The sequence below is a fragment of the Neodiprion pinetum genome, chromosome 3 (assembly GCF_021155775.2).
Source record: "Neodiprion pinetum isolate iyNeoPine1 chromosome 3, iyNeoPine1.2, whole genome shotgun sequence".
Classification (NCBI taxonomy): Eukaryota; Metazoa; Arthropoda; class Insecta; order Hymenoptera; family Diprionidae; genus Neodiprion; species Neodiprion pinetum.
Window position 1 is genome coordinate 7,271,879 of NC_060234.1, and position 20,872 is coordinate 7,292,750.

General features: G+C 39.6%; 1 protein-coding gene across 2 annotated transcripts in view; it reads right to left on the minus strand.

Moving 5' to 3' along the window:
* The window catches only part of LOC124214687 (zwei Ig domain protein zig-8-like), a 46,203-nt gene extending 25,804 nt beyond the window's left edge, over positions 1 to 20,399 (minus strand). For both annotated transcript variants that reach the window (XM_046617236.2, XM_046617234.2), the window contains exon 1: positions 19,138 to 20,399. In XM_046617236.2, coding sequence (XP_046473192.1) covers positions 19,138 to 19,249 — 112 coding nt within the window. In that variant the 5' untranslated portion in view covers positions 19,250 to 20,399. The remainder of the gene's footprint in view (positions 1 to 19,137) is intronic.
* Positions 20,400 to 20,872: the final 473 nt, after the last annotated feature.

A 20,872-nucleotide genomic window follows, 5' to 3' on the forward strand; every position in this document is an offset into this window, starting at 1 on the left:
ATACACGAAATTCCCTCTGATCTCACAAGTAAAAGATATCGCAAAGCAAAAGGCGTTCGCGCTTTGTTGGTAACTGATGTTTTTTGGTTGTTATCGCTTCGAAGTTGCTCCGAGTTTAAATCGGGCGGATTAAGCTAGCAAAGGTAATTGAAGGGAGCTCAGCTACCTTAAGGTAATAATTCCATAGGGAGGCTCGGGCTGTACGACGTCTTGTGTCATAGACCATCCACGCCATTCAACCTACACCCAGACTATTGAACGAAGAGCTTGCAATTTCGTGTCACGCCTCCGGGGCTCGGGCGTGAGATGATGGTCGCCGCCCTATCACTTACCACCCCGAGTCGTGAATCTTTCGTTTCGTCTACCCGTTGGATATCCTCGGGTGGGATGGCGTGTTACAAATCCTCTCGTCCCTTTGTTTAACACAACAAAGGAAATTTTAATTTCGCACAAGCCAGATTGTTTTAATAACTTTGGTGTGCAGGCTCACGGTATTATATAAGTCAGGGTGAGAGTACGCTCCTCTCTGATTAACGAGAGACCGGGCTTTTCTTCTTCATCTTTCATGTTATTAGATTATACTTTTCATTTCCTGTTCACATTGAGAAACTAGCTTTACCAACGAACAAGTTTTCTCGGACGGGAAGATATGAAGGAACCAGGATATTCAGGCTCCCATTAATACGTCTTTTCGCGGAAATTTTCACTTTACCGATAAAAATCTTCTTCGAATATAATCGATGATGAGGCGTGACATGGAAAGTATTCCCAATTTCTGACTTCATGCAGGAAATACGTGCAGCTTAATAGTTTTTCAAGTTGTTTTGTTCGTTGAAAAATAATATTACGCTGAAACAAATTAAACACTATCAGCTTTTGCCCGAAGCATCACCGCTTTCTCCGAAACTTATTCCCGGACGAGATCCTCGCCGTAAGAAACTGCGAAAAGAAATTGTTCAAGATTCTTCCAATAGTTAATAAATTCATTTCTCCGAAATTGCAAAACTTTTCGTTTTATTCTCCGCATAAATTCCGACCCTCAAAGCAGTATTTATTACAAATAATTTGACTATCAGATAGATAAACGCATGAGTTTTTCTTGGAATCCTGCACAATATTACAATTTTAGTGTAAAGGTATAAGATTTGTCAAGATTGATGCGATCTGGTAACTTTCGGAACGAATTTGGGCTTTAATATTCACAACGAATTCTATATCACTCGTTCAATCATCTGATGATTTATTGAATTCCAGATGTAATTCCGTACCTGATTTCAATGATGCTAACTGTAAGTTAACTCGTCTAATCTGGCAATACAGACTCGAAATCTCGACAAACTCTCAATTTCAGGTTGAACAAGGAGCACCGAATGATCATTATCGGGCCATATCACTTTCCTATTTCCCCTGTTCTCTTCAGGGTAGGCGCCATCCAATTATTGGCGGTTTTTAGGGCGTCTGATGCCATCCGGATAACGGAAGCAAGGATTAGGGGTCGGGTGACTGGGGCCCGTAAACCCCTAGATCAGGCCGCCGGTCTGGGAAGACAAAAGTCGATGTTTGTAAGCTTAACACCCCTCTTTCAGGGCTTCAGACGTCATCCGAAAGAGGTTGTACGATATAATTCACCACTGCAATGTTGGATTGGTTTCATTCAGAGCCACTTACGGTGTGATAACGCTCTGAATAACCTTTTAAATGTCGACCTCGATGCTAGATTAGTCGTAGCGATGAACTCGGAACCAGAAATATCTCTGGTATAGAGCCTGCATGATGCATTTCAAATCCAGCAAGAACTACTCGTTTGATTTGAACGAAATTTTACTAAAAACTAAATATTCGGTTTAGATCCGTCCTCCAAAAATTCAAATTATCTATGAATTCTAATATTAATAACCGAATGACGGCTGCCTAAGATTTCCAAACATAAATAGGTGCTGTGATTTTCGGACAATTTTCATAGAACTTGATTTGCAACTTTCAACTAAAAGGCTTGTTCACCGATTAACATTTTTTTCGGATCCACTAGAAGTTGACGATCATCGATTCAAAAATCGTTGCGGTTCGCGTTAACTTCAAAAACGTGAGTGGCTTGAACAAACCTGTTGATACACTTGAACCTGGGTCATTGATTGATGTGGTTTCGCGGTACGCGGGTGTGTTAATGTGACATGGAAGTAACCAGGAACCTTCTCGAATTAACGAGTAAAATTATGACCTGGTCTCTCGGTCCGTTCCCCAGGCAATTTCTTTTTTCACTTTCATCGTGCATCACCAGGAGAAAAGCTGTATCAGGAACTCTACAGACATCGAGCCGCAGGCCTGCTCGCCACTAGAACAGCAGTGGAGAGAAACGGAGAGCGAGGCTTCGAAACTCGAAATGGGTCCCACGACGTCGACGCCACAGTCTTTGGCAAATTAGATTTCGGCGCCCCCGCAATCACCTTCCGCACCCTCACGCAATCCACGCAACCTGGGCAATTCCAAAGAAAACCACCAAATAACAGATAGAAACGATGAACTCGAGTCTAGAGTACAAACTTGTCTTTAACCCGCTCCGCTTCCCAGACTTAATTAACCAGGAAATGTGAATTTTCTCATTGCCTCGGATAACCGCGTTGGCTCTATTCACTCGATTATTTTCAAATCCCTCGATTTCATTCCCTCGTGAACCATCTGCCTCGGCGGTAGTTTCAAGATCCTGGCAGTTTTTCCTCAGGTGAAAAATTCGCAGTACCTTCAATTTCCGCAAAGTCACTGTATTTTTATACGTGGAAGAAATCTGAAATATCTAGTTTGACGTTACATTCAGATATCAAAAGGTAATCACCACACTGAAATTGAAGCGCAGAAAGTCTTCGATCACAACTTTGTTCGAGGTTTAAGGACGAGCTGCTCAGGTTTATGAGCTACTGGGTACATAAACTGCGTAATTTAATCAGGTACCTAGTCAAGGTTCGGCAAACCTGTGCAAGACATTCTCTGGAATATTTAATGGCACCCTTCGGTACACAACGACTTCGCTTGCAATCAGTTTACAGAAACATGAGAAGATGCGCAGGATGGTTACGGCAGAGGTTTTGGAATCCCGGCAGCAACATTCTCGGGTAGATAGATAGGATACTAAGATTGAGAACTGACGAAGTTCAATAGAAACGACAGTTTACCCATCCTGGAATAGCCCGGAGACACTTAAGATTGACGACTCGGTCGAAGGTTTGGTCAACGATGTCTACGTGGCATACAAATTGCCGACATTCAGAAATCCGCTCAGCCAGAAGTCGGCTAGCTGTTATGCTGTGCTATTATAGGATACCGCGGAATCACTTTGGGTCAGGGAGATGATAAAACCGTGTCAGGAACGACTCGTAAGAATAATCTCTACCATCATAAAGACCAGCCAAAGACCAAATCTCTTCACCTTTGGGTTGTACAATTAATCTATTCACCCCCCGATGGTCGTTCGTACAGTATTTATTGAATGAGATGAGTTTATTGGCATCGCGAAGTGAGCTTGACCATCGTTTTTCTCATAAAAATGTAAAAATATTCAGTGATTCGCTCATCCGCACTTCGAGGTATAACAGTCTGAATTGTTTGTTAATGCCGATATCATTCCAGAGCTTGAAATCAACTTCAACTTTACCGCTGCACATGGGAATTTGTTATGACTAACTGTCAAAAGAATGATCGAATACCTGTGTGTTTTTGGAACATCCTTGAATAAGCTGATCAATCTCAATTCAATGCCTTCCTACGATTGACTCCAAAGTAATAAAATAAGTCATGAAAATCTATGAGCTGTTTCAGAATGCGATGTGAAATAAATTGACCTCTGACGCCGTGAAACGCGACTATTTTGGCACCCTGCTTTCTTCCAATTTCTCTTCCAGAAGTATTCTGATCCATTGCTTCATCGACAAGGTAGGTATATAACCTGATCAAAAATCATAGCTTCAGGAAAAGTTTTTTTTATCAAAATTCAAATCCAGTAATATTTGTTCTTAGACAATATCTTGAGAAACTATGAGGATGAAGCTAGTAACGTTGCTGTAACGATGCATGTTTAGGAAAAATGGCTAATCTACACCTTCATGACTTTCCGAAATGTAGTAAACCATTGCAAACAACGTATACCCTTATTCTGAAAATCCAACTCCTTGAAAGTCATTCTCAAATTGCTCAACAATGACCTTTCACCCTGGTGTATCGTTACGTTAACGTTACTAACTTCAGCCTCATGAGAAACTGTCGTGCGACCTACACTGTGGTCTCCACGTAGTCAAGAAAGTAATTCAGCGAATGAAATTTCGTACCTCTTCTTTCAAATCGCAAAGAGTAGTTGCCACGCTCAAGGTCTTGATGTCACGAATCCCAAAGACAAGAAGAATCGATGGAGCTTGCAATTTCAATATTGATATGCCGACATCGACACAACAGCTTTCATGAATTATCACGGAATCGGGTTCCCTAAAGATAAAGAAGAGTATACCGTAGAGGGAAGGTTGAGCCGAAGTCTGGCACGTGGCTTTTCTGACGAAAATCAATTTACCGACGTCGGCTTCTTTCGGACGCATTGACAAAGATTCCGTTGAAGCGATCATCGAGGGAAGAGAGCGCGAGATATCCCCGGATCTGGAAACACTTGGGAGAATCCCCGGCGCAAATAGCGTTTATCCATCAATGCCTTCAGCAACGGCTACACTTCGTGGCGCATCTTTGGGTATACAGGAACACACGTGGCTGCCGTTTCCGTGTTGGTTCGCAAGTTGAAGTTTAAGCTTAGATCACGGGATTTGGCATCGCGCCGCTGCTTGGTATTCAGCATTCAATGGCGCCTGATCCCACGTTTATTTGGCTGAGATTTTGACGCAGCGCTGATGAGACCGAATGATAGATGCCTCCGGAATCCATCAACATTCCCGATGCATAGACATCAGACCAAAGCCCGTGCGCGTGTAGATCAATCGACAAGGTTCACTCGATGACACCCCTCTATATTACTCCTCTTAACTCGGCAGGCTAACCCCTTCGACGATTATTCCTCCACTCGTCAGGAAATCAATACGAGACTTCCGGGATTGGCCTAACTATCAACCACCCATCAATTGCTAGCTATGCTGCCAGTCAAGGCTTGAGAAACAAGGACGAAAACCAAATTTTACAGCATTACGTCTAAGACTTTCACCGATATCAACGAGCCTGTTCCGAACTTTCAAACTTCCTAGGCTTACTTTTTTTTAAACGTGTTCTGTAATGTGTCATACACAGAATTTCAAAAGATTTTAAAGACGATGTCGAATGTACAGAGTAAATAAAACGATATCGAAAAAGTGTGGATTGAACAAAATCTTCAGAAGCTGTTACTGTGATTGTTGGCTTGAATTCGAGTGAAAAAAATATTTCCTAAACATAAATAAATCTTCAAATAGCATGAATTTTGACTATAAAAAGCTGAGACCTGTTCAGCGCCAAAAACAGATGGTTTGTGGGATTTTGATTATATTTACCTGACTTGAATTATTATTCTCTTACCTCCTAAATAAGAAAATTTTGAGTAATAAATTACTCCGTTACGGGTATAACAGATTAATATAAATGAAACTTCAACTTATATAAAAATCTCGTTATTCCATAAAAATCATATAAACGAATCGATTTCGCGTTTCAAACGTGGAACTCGTTACCTTTTGATGTTTTTATTTTTCCACGAGACCTTCCACCTAACTCGTTCTTGTAAAAATTACAATTACAATAGCTATTTTCATTGATACAATATCTTCCAACCGAAGGCCCAGAGACGAAGAGCTTGAAGCTTGGTATTGACTAATTGTGCGCGAAGAGCTTGGAAAAGTTTTGATCGTCAATAAATAAAAAAGTTTCAAGAAAAAGAATTAAGTCTTCTTCCGCATCAATAATTAGCTCGGCTTAATAACTTTCGGTAAAAGATTAAAGGTAGATTATCGTAATAGTTCTTAGAAATTTGTTATCCGGCGAGAAAATTGCCAATCAATGCTCAATTAGACGTTAATATTTGGACGCAAGCTCGAAAGCTTGAAAAATTTTCAGATTCTGATTTTCGGAGGTCCAGCTAGTCGGAAGTTTACGCTCATTTGTTGTTAATTCTATTGTGCTTCCTACTGGCCGGATTCCAAATACGCCGATCCTCGTACTTCTTGATCGGAATTTAAACAACTTCTTTTCCTTATCACAGGTATAAAACACTTCTCAGCCCTGCCAGGCAACGAGCCAAGGACCAACACCAGCCGAGAACCGCGGCAGGTTTTCTTCGCTCCCGTGTCAATAGGAAACATCGAGTATTCTCCTCTCTCTTCCAGGCCGCGTTTCTTGTTCACCCCTGCACACCCCTTTTTCCTTTATTTGCTGCTTTCTTCTTTTTCATTTCTCTTCCCACGCTCCACTTCTCGCGTTATTTTCACCTAGCTCCAGGCAAGTTATACGTGAGAACTCGACAACTTCCCCGAGTTTCTGGCACGTCCTTTATCGCAAAACGTTTGCTCTGAAAAATCGTATTTTTATGAAATTAGCACTGGAGGGGATCGGCTATAGCGTTTTATTTTATATTGCCTTTCGGATGAACCCGAAAACCTTTAATCGAGAATCTAATGACAAATTACACTTGGATTTTCATTTCCAAACTTCTGGTGGGGATACGTTTGAGTGAAGTATTTTAGTATCGCGTTAATTCGTCCAAAGACTTCAATCAACGGTGCGACGGAATCATCTACGGAGCACTTACGTTTTATCTGTACGTTATTAAGCGGTCGTCAAATACTCCGAGATATTTTATGATCTGGAAAATCTATCGTGAGCTTAGATTTGCTGAACTTACATTGTTACGAGTCTCTCTGTCTATACTCTTCGCAATAAACCATGAATCTGATGATAAAGAAGAATAACTGCGCAAAAATCAAATCCATTTTATCAAATCAAGTCGGGCTTCTGGCCGTTTCATTGCTTCCGCGAATCGTGAAACACCAGGGACGTGAATCAATGAACCAGACATTCGTCATTCAGGCGTGTATCCCGGAAGAGTGTATCGAGATGTTCGAAGGGACGATGAAATTCGTGTTTGAGAAGTGGATGCGAATTCGATTGAAATCACTTCTTGAATCCCAATGAAATATAGATGAAACTCGAATTTAGATTTCAAATATTCGTTACAGAATTTTTTTTATACAATCGCGATTTTCCTCCATCTCCTGAGAGTGCGTGCAAGTAGATGGCTGAAAAATTGAATTTTCAATATATCGATGGTAATAAATTATTCGATTTGGTTGGGGTTTGTTTTCTCCAAAAATACGTATATCGGGCTGTATAAACATATTTTTGCAAAGCAAAATGAAGCAATGCGAAGCATCGTAGTTGAAAATAACGCGAAGCATTCAGCATAATTCTACTCGTATTTATTTATGTTTTCCTTGTGATTTCACAAGTGATTTGTACATTTTTTTACGAGAAATTCAATTTCAATCTCCATTTTCTTGAAAGAAAAAAAAAGTATCCATAACACTTTTCCCAAATTTAATCTGAATTGGTTCATCCGTTTGCGGTTGTTGTTATTAATGTCAATAATAATTTATTCTAACAGAATAAATACGTAATTAAAGCTCAAGCTACCTGATATTTTTGAATACAAAAAATCCCAATCAATTTTAATAATTAGTTGTCAAGTTACAAGTTTCCAAAATTCCGTCTACTTGCATATTTATACCCTCTTAATTGATACTGCACTCCGACGTAACTCGAAGCTTCGACGTTCTAACCAGCAATGCTTTATTCCTGTACTCTCAAAGGCGAAACCATAATGGCGCGGCGATACCCTCAACGACAAAGATAAACGAGACAACAAAAGCTCGGCTTGTTTAACGTTCGCGTAAGCTGCTTGTCGGCAAGTCCGAATAGAAGTAGACCTACATGGTATACGAGAACAAAGTAATTGTCGGAAACCAGTGAAATTAAGGGTTAGGTCAAAGGATGAGCGTGTGTAATTAACAAGTCGGCGTGGCTCTGTGTTGGTAACCTGTAAAGCTGATGATGGTGGCGCCAAGAACTGTACGTTCAACTGATCTCGAAAAGTTGCAAATGAGGTTCGAGGTCGCTGATTTATCAGAGCGATAAATCTACTCCACACCTTTGACGTTGAAGCACGAGTTCTGTAGAAGAAAATTCAGTGATTCTGACAATTCTGAAAAGATGAGTGATTAAAAATATTCTAAATCTATCGTCGAATTCTTTTTTATCATAAGAGTTTGAGTATTTTTATATGATTTATTTTGCGGGGTAATTGATATGATTGTTCTGAAGCTTATCGTGACCTGTTCAAATATCGAAGCATGGCGGTAACGAATGTTGAAAAATTAATTAGATTGTTCCGAATGATTAATACCACCGTGTGGCACCAATTACCACGTTTTGGTGCATACTAATAATTATTACTAGTAATTTGTCTTCGGTCTTGTTTTCTGACATAACGCATACTTCCGAACTTTAGATAACTATCGATGTTGCGATTACGGTACGATTGAAACGGCTGACTGATTCAATTCTCCGAGAAACGTTCCTCGTTAAGGGAATCTTGAATAAAAATGCAGTGATTCGGTTTCGGATGTTAACAGTAAGTACGCGAGTCGACTTTTCCAGAGGTTTGCAAAACTTTGCAAAATCGTCATGAAAATAACGCTGCCCTTTGCACAGGGTCGATTCGGGTACATAAGTTGGAATATGGAATAAAGCTTCGTACACAAATCTCTCCGGGTTTTCAAAACTTTGGAATTGATTCGGTGAGTAACCGCGAGACCAGAGATGAAACTTTTCCGAGTCTAGGGAGATCGGATAAAGAAAGTTACCGAGAATATCGCGGGGATGGAGGATAAATATTTTTAGAAATTGGAAAAAACGAAAAAAAAAAAATCAAATGACGCGACGCGCTTTTGTTCTACGCCGATTGCTTTCCGTTCGTATATCTGTATTCCTCCGGCGGTATTGCCAGTTTCCACCCTCGAAAGGCTTGCCTGGTTCCTTTCCGCGTCTTCGGCTCATGGACAAAAGTCGTCGTCCCGCTTTGTAAGCGAAAGAAACGTGACGCAATCAGCGCCCACGATCTCCGGAAAAACCGAGCCGACCCTTGGACCGGGTTATTTTTTATTTTTCACAAGTCGGAACTTGGGCTTTTCGCTTTCTCTCCCCTCGCTATCGCAGCTTCCTTCTGCACCCCTCATTTGTCATCGAAGGGGGTCACGATCTGACCGCGTGCTCCCAGCTTAGACCGGCTTATCCTGTTATAAATTTCAGATTCTCTCCCTGCAACGTCCGCCGCCCCCGCAGCTCGTAACGAAAAATGCTACCTCTTTCCATCGAGCGATGATTTACCCCAACGGCGTAAATTTCTCTTTGATAAATTCTGACGTCCGGAGGCCCGCCGCGGATTTCACAATATTGCCTGCTTGATGCATGGTCCGGGTTTCTGCTGTGCCGGATCGCTGAATTATCCGACTTCATTTCGCTTCGCGAATGTGGGGAACGACGCTCTCGGATGATGAAAAGTTTAGCACTTCGCGTGTATTTCATCCGACCATGACGCCAGATCCTCGTTCTCTCGAGTTTAAATCACAAGCCTCGAGATTCATCGATTCGGTTTGCGGTTGGCCGTCAACTGTCGGAAGAATCGGCTCGAAACGAGCCGGCCAAACTGGAAAGCCGAGCTTTCCTGCGATAGGCAGAACCCGCATTTCTTACCGTCCTCAAAATCTAATAGTGTAGTTCATTACGTATTCGAACAGGGGTGAAAGGGGCAAATTCTCATGCGAGGAAGATTTCGATATGGTAATAGATTGCGAGAAAGAAACGCATGCACGTCGTGGATTTAGAATGAAAAGCAACTGAATGAGCGACGATGAATTGTAATAAATCAAAAACGAAAGATCGTGTACCGTATTCCATAAGGAAAGTTGACGATAAATTCTTAGAACTAAGATTTTTTCTTTCAATTTCAGTTGTCATAATTTTAAAACCATAACTAAAGAGATACTATGAAAAAAAAAAACACATTGTGTCGTATTTCCAACGAATGGTTGATTTTTTCCTCAAATTTCATTTTTCAATGGATCTTATCGCTTGTTTGAAATTCAGGATGTAAGTAACCGGAGGTGTTAGAGGTTTCAAAAAGTTTCGTGACAGTCTATACCGGACATTTCATGCATCGTTAAAATTTCGTCTAAATCGATTAAACCAAAGCTGAAAATCATACGTGGATCATCTCGACTCAATATGCTTGAATTTTTCGCCCAACATTCATCCAAATCGATGAAATCGGAATTCAGGACACAGCATTTTCCGCGTAAACACCACCACGTCAATTCATGATTGCGAACGCTGAGAAACGATTGTGCGAGTGATAAAAAGTGTTTCCAATTCGAGGATACTCGTATTTTTATTTATTTATTTTTTTTTTCAAAGCAACTTCTTTCGCGACGACAAATAAAACAGACACTCGGCTTTATGAGCGTACCTGCCTGAAAAAGCGCATGTATTATATATATTGTACTTTCATTTTCAAGCCGTCGTCGTCTCTTCGCGAATGACTGATCGCTCCAAGGCTCGTCGCACGTTCGTATCGCATTCCTTTGACAATTTACCAGGGGTAATTGTTATATCGTAGCATGGAGTAGGTATTAAATTCCCAAGGAACATCGAGTAAGGTACCCGTGCAAATTATATATCGTCCTTTTCAAACTCACCTTAACTTTATTTACAACTTGTTGACGCTTAACGAATATCTGCTACTTCCGCCAAGTTCAACCCCTCGGGTTGAATAATTCGAAAGTGAAATGTGAGTCAAGTTACGTATTGATAAAGAGGTGGAAACACCTTAACCACTCAGCAATTCAAATGCTCGTTACGTATTTCGATTTGCCGACTTATCCTAGAACCCGTCAATTTTAAGGTACGCAATTCAATTGTAGTTTACAATCTTCGATCGCACGATCGGAATATTCTGATCAAAAAAGCTGAAAAACATGAACTTTTAGTTAAAATTGAATCTGAAATACTATTTTCAGTTTGATAAAGATGCATACGGTTGTTGCTTCTCAAGTTTTCACCCAGCTGATTTTATTCCACGTTTCGATACGGCGAAAGAAAGAAAGTGCAGTTTAAAATTTATAAACTCGGTAATTTTAATCGCTAAAAAGAATCATTATTGCTCCGACGCCATAATTATTGGCTTCGCTGTGGGATGCAAGGAGTAATCAAGTGCTTTAGTCAGCTATAATACAGCAGACTGAGTCAAGCTGTGAAGTTTATTGGTTCACAAAACGTTATCAATTTTCTTTCAACCAGACGCTGTGAATTTTCGCTACGAGCTTCAAGCTACCGAGAATAATACCCACATTATAATACTCCCACGATTCTTAAGGTGGAAATCTGAAAGCGACTCTTGATTATTAAAGCATTTTCGAGACTCGGCGTATTTTGTTTTGAATAGAAATAAACGATTGATAATTTCCCGAAGGCGTGATGCTGGAAAATCATGATCGAATTGGTATTTTTCAGCACGAAGTATTGATAAATAATTAAACTATGGTTCACGAAATTGACAGACAATAAAAGGAAATTTCGTCGAAACGAGAAGGTCAGCAATTCGTATTAATTCGAATCAAACATACTACAGAATTTTTAAATTCAATGAATCGTAGAAAAATGTAGCTTTTGGTCAAAAATGAAGATGAGTTATGTTGCCGTAATCAGAAAATTTACTGTCTCTCACTATACTTTTCGATTATAGTCTCGCGTGTTGTATTTTGTCGCCATTGTTCCGATACAGGCGTTGATATTAAGCGAAAGATATTTAATAGAATCGGCTGTTTCGTTTTGAAGTAGAAGAATTCCCACGGTAATTAATCAGGCTGACTGAAGTCGAGCAAAGTGAATTCGGATAGTCAGCCAGAATTCGACTTGTTAAAATTTAATCGTCAGGAACGAAACCTGAGGTGACATTTTTACGATTCGTTTTCCGTGCCGAATTCAAATTTGGTTGTAAAAAGCTTCCGGCACGTCCAGTTACAATTTTTTTTTTTTTTTTCATTATTTTTTTTTTTTTTTATTCATACAAATTAAGGCATGAAGTTACCAAGAAACGCGGCCTTACCATTTTATGGCAGACTATAACTCGGAAACGGGATGCGCTGAAGAGATTAGCAAAAGCTTTAAATGTAGCTCAGTTCATATCTATTTTAGTATCAGTACTAGCTGCGTAATGAATTGAGAGAAAAATTAGGTGGTTAAAAGGGGAAATAAAACTTTTCGCGTTTCTGTAAGCTGTGTTTTGTAAATTACATGCCACGAGCATGCAAATTGAGCGAATGAACACTGTATAAATCATTTGACGTGTGGTCAAGGAGTGTTATCAAGTATTTATGAAGCCTGATTTTACCCAATGATAACAACTGTACTAAATCCTATTCCTGACAATTAATCTTCAATTATATTTAAGCCATTCTTAATATTCTATTATCTTGACTCAATCTTCAATGTTCAACGTTGATCCCCCAATCATGTTGAACAACTGGGACAGCGTTTGAAGCATTTAATGTATCTATGACACGACAACCACAGCATATATTAATTTGTAGAGGTTAAAGTGACTCGAAAATAAACTACCGTTGAAATGTTCCAACCTGTATTTATCGCTCTATGTTACTAATCTTTCATATTCTACATGCTTGCTAACACGAATTCTTAATACATTTAGTACCTACGCTGAGAAATACGTAATAAAAAAAAAAAAAAAAACCCAAACGACATTTTCAACTCTGAACATTGTCTGCAGTTTTTAACATTTCCGGTTTGAAGTTACGCGTGTGAAAAGTTACAAGTCCATTTTTCAATACTATGATGATTAATTCGTGGTAAAAAAAAAAGTTATATTACTAAAAACATTTTATGGTTGGATTAAAATTTGTTATCAAGAAATATATAAAAATTGTCGGTAATTGTGATTACGTAATAATCATTCACTTTTCGTTTTCAAGCAAAGATTCAAATTTGCAAAAGTCTTGTAACCGAGGTTCGGAAATATTTTTAAACTTCGTTATATGCTGCGGTCGTTTGCTTTTTGGTTGCCTTTTTCTTGGTGCATATCTAAATATTCTATCTTCGAAAGTTTCGAAGAGTGTTGAAACAAATGGCGTCGTTAGTAAATACAAAAACTTTGTACCAGTGCAGGTTGCAGAAAATATTGAATTTCAAACTTTTCGTGGTGTAAGAATCCAATATTAATCTGGTGCGAGGTTATCCTATGATTTTACCGTGAAATTATTTTAGTTGTCGAATTCAGGCTCTGGTGTCAATCAGAGTCACCGTCAGGTTGAAAATCACAACCGACAATCGATTGAAATGAGAAACTTTTTCAGGACGAAGTATACAATTATTTATGGTTATTTTAGCATTTCTGAAATATTGACTGAACGATGGAAATCGAACTTTTGGTCGATCTACACTCAAGGAATTCCTTATTCAATAAAAAAAAAAAAAACAATTCGTAGCCGCATTTTGAAGAAAAGTTTCTCATGGCAACACAATATTTTGTTTCAAAAGTAGCAAAATTAATGAAAAAGCTTTTTTCTCAGACGTTAATAAAACATTATGTTTTCTGTGCACTATAATATCAACTAAATTTTTTGGTTGTGTGAAAATAATGTTTGGTCGGATGTATATTAGCCCTGAAATTTCTTTTCCAGGGTAAAATTTTGATAATTAATACCAGATTTTGTTCCGAATGTAATTCTGGTCGATGGAAGTACATTCTTAAGAGGGTTAAGCTTGCAGTTTCTCGCAAGCTTTATTCGCGATTAAAATTTGTGAACGTTAAAAATACTAAAGTAAGCCTTTCCTCCATACAAAAATAAAATATTCACTATAACACAGCCATTGTTGCGATATTTTGATTTTGAATCAGAAGCACTTTGGGAGCCTGCCATTTTTTACCGATTCAAAGATCATATTGCCTGGCTGAAACTCACTCATCATCCAGCTTTACGACGGATTTCGAAGTTGAAATAGTGCTGCGTAATGCTTTTAATGGGTTACACGAGTTTGGAATATCAACAAAAAACAAAACAACCTATATTCTCTAATTTTTTTTTAAGTATAACAAAAATGCAATCTTACCTCAACTTTAAGTAGGTACATAAAAAAACACCGTTTGATTTCAAATTTTTTGCTTTCAGATAAAGCTGTCACAAGTTATCCTGGCCACCCCGAGGATGCTTGTTTCTCCAAAAACCACTTCTTAACATCTGAATTTTCAAAATTTTTGAATCAAAATTTTATAAAACATCGTTATTTTGTATGATCATAGTTTCAATGTAAGAATTCTTTTATTACATTGAAATGAAAATGATAGAAAAGATCTTTTTTCTTCCCTTCCAAACCCACGCAACGCCTTAACCTTAGAACTTATTAATTTCTTGAAATCGTATGCGTGTTATCCGTACTTCGAGTCTTTTAAATTCTCTTTACAAACTACAAATTGAACAAATTTATTTTTCATGTATAATACGGTAAAAAAACGAGGACTTCGTGTGCGAAAGCATCGCGGTTAGCTTTATAAGGCAACTGATTTCGAAGCGGGAAGAAAAGCTGAGTGAAATATATTTCCAGCCCGGTTATATCCGCGTGTAAGAAATCGTATAATTTGCGAATTGAAAAAAACTAGGAACCACATCGCTGAGCGAGCGTGAGACCTTGAGCAGCTTCTCAATTATTTTTCCCGGCTTATATACTGAAACTTAAAGATTGCTTCCGGGGCCATTAGACCCCACTTTTATCCCGGCTTGTGGAAAAACACGTCTTACGCTTTTTCCGGGTCGCTGTTTTTTGCCGACTATCGCTATATTCACGAGGTACGACCATATTTATGTACCGATATATATCTACAGGTCTGATACCCCGCTGTGCCGCAGTATCGTAAATAATATTGAAAATAATGCCGCAGGTGCTCGTTGGTTCATAAAATCAACTTGTTGAGTACCTCTTGCCCTTAACTCTGATCGTATAATATTTCCAATGTGTTGAAAAAAAGCGTGCCAAAAATTACATACGTGACTTCACTCGGTAGGGTAGAACACACAAAATTAAGTAGTCCTTAAAATTTTCCATGAGCAGGGAAAATCACTTTAATATATTCGGAGGTCGTTCTTTTACTTGGCCTTGGACGTAAGGACTCATATAAAAGCGGTAAAGTTTCACCATCCAAATAACGTCACCAAAGTCATAAGTCATTTAAAAGGTGGTGAACAGCGTTGGGAATTATTCATGAATTTTTCGATCTAATAGAAAAAAATGTACAAGCTGAAAAAGGTCACAGGAAGAATTTTGATGTAAGTACAAGTGAGTTTTTATGACATCAAACCAATAAGTTCTGGTACGTTTTAGACAAACAAGTTGGGCTCATTGAACAGAGGAAAAAAGCTTCGTCACTAAATTTTTTATTCAACTTTTTTTGGTCCTCCGTTTACATGTTTAATCTTAGGAAGAAAAAGCAGAAAATATGTATCGAAGGACCCGTAATTACAGTTACTTTTATCAAAAGCAAACAAAACATATTCCGAGTACAATCGATATTACTAAACAATGTTGAACTGCAGTTTCTCAAACAAATAAAGCTCGATTCACTTGATAATTTTCTTGTCGAGAATGGTAGAATTTTGAAAAAATTATCGCATGTAACAGTTTATGCTACTTGATTGGAATAAACCTTTTCACTATTTCTTTGAACTCGAGGCTACTTTCAAAAGTCAAAATGACTTTTATTTTGTTTCCAAAGACCGCATTTACAATCCAAAAAAAATCAGTGTGTTTTCACAGAAATCCGCAAGAACGCGGGTAGCCGAGAACGAGCAGAGAATGGAACCGGGTGATTAACAGTGATAAATTACCAAACTGTCTCGCACTGACGTACCAACATTGGAAGAGCCTCTCCATTCCCCAGTTTTCTCGGCAAGACGGATGAGAATCGCGACAAAATGCGAACGGCTCGTTGGCAAAGTCGGTTTGTGTCATGAACGGGTGAATTGGTTTCAACGTCTCAAGAAAGCTTAGCGTGCTTCACGTCGGCGACGATTTAGCGAATAAACTACGCTCAACTCAACACATTGATCTGCGCTCTCCGAATCAACTTTTGCACGTTCATTCGATTCGCAAAAACCGCACATGAATTTTTCTGACCGGGTATAACGAAATAGTATAAATTTCGATTCTGTAAACTTAACTTTTTGTCTTCATTTTCATCAGATCTGATTTTATCAGATCCTGTTTATTTGAATTCGATGATTTTGTAATCCAATGTAACGAGTAATTCGGTGCTTTGAAATTTAAAATGGGATTGAAAACGTGGAGAAATTTGTTTGGAATAAAAAATAAGTCTAACCCTGTTTCAAGCATACGGTGTCTCGCTCAAATAGAAGGAAAACAGGTGAGCTCGCGGCGTCAGACGTGAGTGAAACTTCAGGCAGAAATTCTCTTGTATTGAACGAGGACTCCCTCCGGTGCCTTTGGCCTACTAGAATCTCTGGTGAGTTCCCCACGCTCTTGACGTTTTCCCCGACCAACCCGTTCTCGCATTGTAAGAATTGTCATAATTTAGGTTAAAATATTTCCGAAAAGACTGTGACAAAGAATGAAAATCATCCCAATCAGCTAACGAGAGCCTTTTGTAAACTTCATTTTTTCCCTCCAATTTTGGCTGGTTCGACGAAAAAGTCATCCAAATTATATGAGTCACCTACGATTTTCCTTTGTTCTCACGTATAAAGTACTTGCTTTGAAGTTTCTCGTTCGTTCTATCGATCTGAAATTATCCTGATAAAAGAGACGAGGCGAGAATTGCTTGTGGTGATTTCTGAACTTCACGATAAATTGATAAAAGCGTTTATTTATACTCTCTTTAAAAATGATTCATCGTTTTATTTTGTACCTAATCCCGTTACATTTTATACTCCAAGAAGTACTCGCTGGATTTTTAATTTCTAAATCGTGACAGTAAGTATGTCAAATCGAAAATATGAGATGAAGCTGAAGCTAACAGCCAAACGTATCAAAGTTTTGGGGAATATGAAAATGCAGTTCAGTTTTATCCTCATAATTCTATGAAAATGTTGGGGCTTCAACGTATTTAAAAAAATTTAGATATCCGGACTCCACTATCTTATTCGATTGAACATCAGAACGTTCGGCTGATAATTCTGGCGGCTAGCTTCAGCCTCGTGAACACAAGTCGACAGTTAATCGTGACAGAATCGACAACTTTACTCTTAACAAACTATATCTTGTTCCATTTCAGAATTGAAACTGATAGTCCTTTGTTCACATGCTCCAAATGTGCCAATAAAATTTTCAATTTAGGCAAACCAAACATTTTTTGCGAACCTTTAAAAACACTTTGGCTCTTGAAACCAAGTTATTACTGTGCCAATGAGATTATTTTTTGTGTTCAGCAGATTACCGCTATTCTGAATGACCAAGAAGACCGTGAGTCGAAAAGTGGTCCAAAAGAGGCCAATAAGATATCGAAGGTCGGAAACTAATTGACTTTAAAACGAACTCGATGAGCCAACAAATGCTTTTTCTGATCCAAAAATTAGTACCCGCGGAAGTTCGTGAAGATCTTTTATTATTTTCATACCGCTGAGAGGAAAACAAAAGGCAAAGCGTTAAGCGGAAAGCGAGCCCTGCAGCAATTTTTCATATAGTATAGAAGCTTCGAAGAATCTTTACGTTCCTCTGTCTGCGATTAGCAAGGTACAAAGAATACTCGTAACATCTATATGCCATCAAATCCTCGCCTCGAGGCGAAAGAAGAGGGGCGAAAGCTCGACGTGTGAAATTGGACTTTTCCTTTTCGTAACTATGCCTCAGGGGCTGAACCGAACGGTCGGGAATAATTATTGTCAATGGTGGCTAACGGAGAAGTTGGGGGGATAGGGGGGGTCGTTTCTAAACTGAGAAGCCCAGCTCAACTGCGTGAAATTATTTACAATTACGTACGGTTTCCACGGACACTTAAACTTGGTACTAAAGAATTTCAAGGGTCGTTGTGTTTTCCTCTGACAGCGGTTCGTACTACCGGGAGAATTATACGACTCGTTTCTCAGCGACCAGGCGGTTCGAGACCAGAAGCACAGGCTTCGCATTTAGGCAGGAAGAGACCGTTGAGTGCTGATTTTTTCGCCTCTCTAGGAACCTTCATGCTAATTTTCAAACTACCCGAGCCGCTGCGGAACAGTGTGAAAACGAGACTAAACCTTCGGGGAAATTTATGCGAAGTGCCTTCTTTGATGTTAGAGTGAAATAGAGACGCTGGATATCGACGACTTGATATTCCACCTTTGCTCACCCGTTTTTATTGTTCTAAGACGTTCTACGACGCTGTTGAATCTCGTGAAACGGCAGACAGTGACAGAAGCCACTTGTATTCGTCGAATGATCCCAAGTCATGAGCTTTGGAACGATCATTTCAATTGTTGGCCAAATTTTCAGCCGTAGAAACGACTGCTTACAAAGAAGTTCAAGCTGCGTTTTTATTTGAAAACAGAAACATGTTGTTGCTTGGAATCCCCATTGAAAAAAAAAAAAAAAAAAAAATTCGGTCAACCAGACAAAGGTCAGATAAAGTCAGATACAGTCATTACCGAACGTCGAATTATTCACACAATGAATTCTTAAGTTCTCATCAATTTCTTTCATTGGATTCACGAAAAATGTTTCAGATATATCTGATACCATGTTTCAGCCGAAACTTGTTCGATATTTACATTGCAGAATGTTTAGGAATTACGGTCATTGCGATGGTGACCGTTTAGCTCGGGTACATCATGACATGTAACTATTCCTACGATATGTAGGTGAAAAAAGATTGGAAACATGAGAATCACTGTATCGTAAAGGTCGCTCAGATAGAGGCAACTCGATCCAGTGTTCTCAGATATTTGATTTTCAGAGTCACCCTAAAGTATTGACTTTATCTCCAGCTAGAAACATTTGAGAGAAAAACGTGCGTAAAAAGTGGCAGGTCACGTCTGAGATGAATTGATTATTGTAAATACAAGGATGACTCACCGCAGAAAACGACGAAGAAAAATAGGATCGAAGTCATCTTGAAGGGTAGAATCACTCGAAGGTTGATACATTGGTGATATCGTTTGCCGAATACCGATCGTTTGTAATACATACTCACTTCACTATTGAGCGTGAAAAACACAGCCCACGATTATGAAACGGTAGAACAAAAACAAGAGTAGTCCAAAATTTTCATCGCAGTCGACATGCTTTCAGGTTCGACTTGAACACGTCAATTTATGCTGTCGTTTCTTTCCAGGAAATCCGGACGTTAATACGGGCGAATGTCCTTGCAAATTTGACAGAGGCAATGGGTGGTAAAACGCCTTGAAAAACTTTGCTTTCAAAAGAAGAAGCAGAAAAAAATATTCTCCGCGAACCCCGGGGACGGATTGAAAAGTTTTAGGGTTTGAATTAACCTTTTTATACCCCGATTCACGCTTTTTCTTTCTAGTTACGTTCGGGCATGTCAGTTTGAATCCATTGGCACACCATCGTTTCGCCCTTTTCCAGTTGGACTTTTCATCGCACCTGAATCACTAATGCATTTTGAACTGCACCCACTATAGTACCTCGCAGGGCAATCAGCCGCATTCATTCGGTAACCGTTGAGGCTATTTAACGTGACGTTTCAACAGGATTTATCGTAAAACTGTCACAATCACCCCCTGAAGAGGGTAGCGATCACTGTCGCGGAGTGTGAGACCATGACTTTACTACGTGCATTGGGCAACACTTGATGATCATTCAACCGTGGCATGCTGTTCAAGAGACTTGTAACTATCAACCAGTTGGCGAGACGGATGTAGTTACAGTTATGGTTACATTGACATCCCCATTTTTGTTCACGAGGACTCGACGCGTTGGTCGACTGTTCGACGTCAACGTTCGTTAGAGCCGATTAAAATTAGTACAAGTTAAAAAAACAGGCATAAGCAACATCGATGAATTTGATTCGACACGCTTTACACAAAAACACTTCATCAAAGCCTGTCGGATCACAACACAATCACCCGGAACAATTCTCCGACGTTTGAATGTCCGATAAACTATGGATCTAATCAATTCTCGAGTTGCAAGTTGCGAGTGAACGATCGCTTTCACGTCAGGACGGAAATCCGCGTGACTGTAATGACGGTCCTGATGGAATTCTGGAGGGTATTTTATTCGAGTACCGTTTCCAACGACCGGCACAAATGACACGCGAGATATCTGCACGGCGAACAAGCCGAGGAGGAGCACGCGACGAAGCTCAGTGTTCTCGTGGCAAGAACCCCCATCTGACTGCGCGAGCGCCTCGCGAAATCCACACCCCCGACGACCGCCGCCGCCTCATGCACCCTCACACCGACTCACACCGATCTCGATGAACGTGGCCGGGAATCGTCGCCCAAGGGAATCGGCCCGGTGCAGTGCCGTTCTGGACAGCGGTCCACAATTCAACTACTGTCTCGGTGCAACGTCGTGCCAGAATATCCGCAAATTCGATTTTAACCATACTCGTTGAAATTGTCCAGCTGCGCGACACCCTCGAAGAATCGCAAATTGGTCGAATGGGATACGAGCAGGAGCTTTGGCGCTCTTTTTTTTTTCTTTTTACGCTTTCGAATCCAACTGCGGCGACGAATCAATCGTGACATTTGATGTTTGATAAGACACTTGTTCACTACTAAACAGCTTTGCGGTGAGATTTTGGTTTCGATCATTTGCTTAAGGGGCTGTCCATAAAGTACGT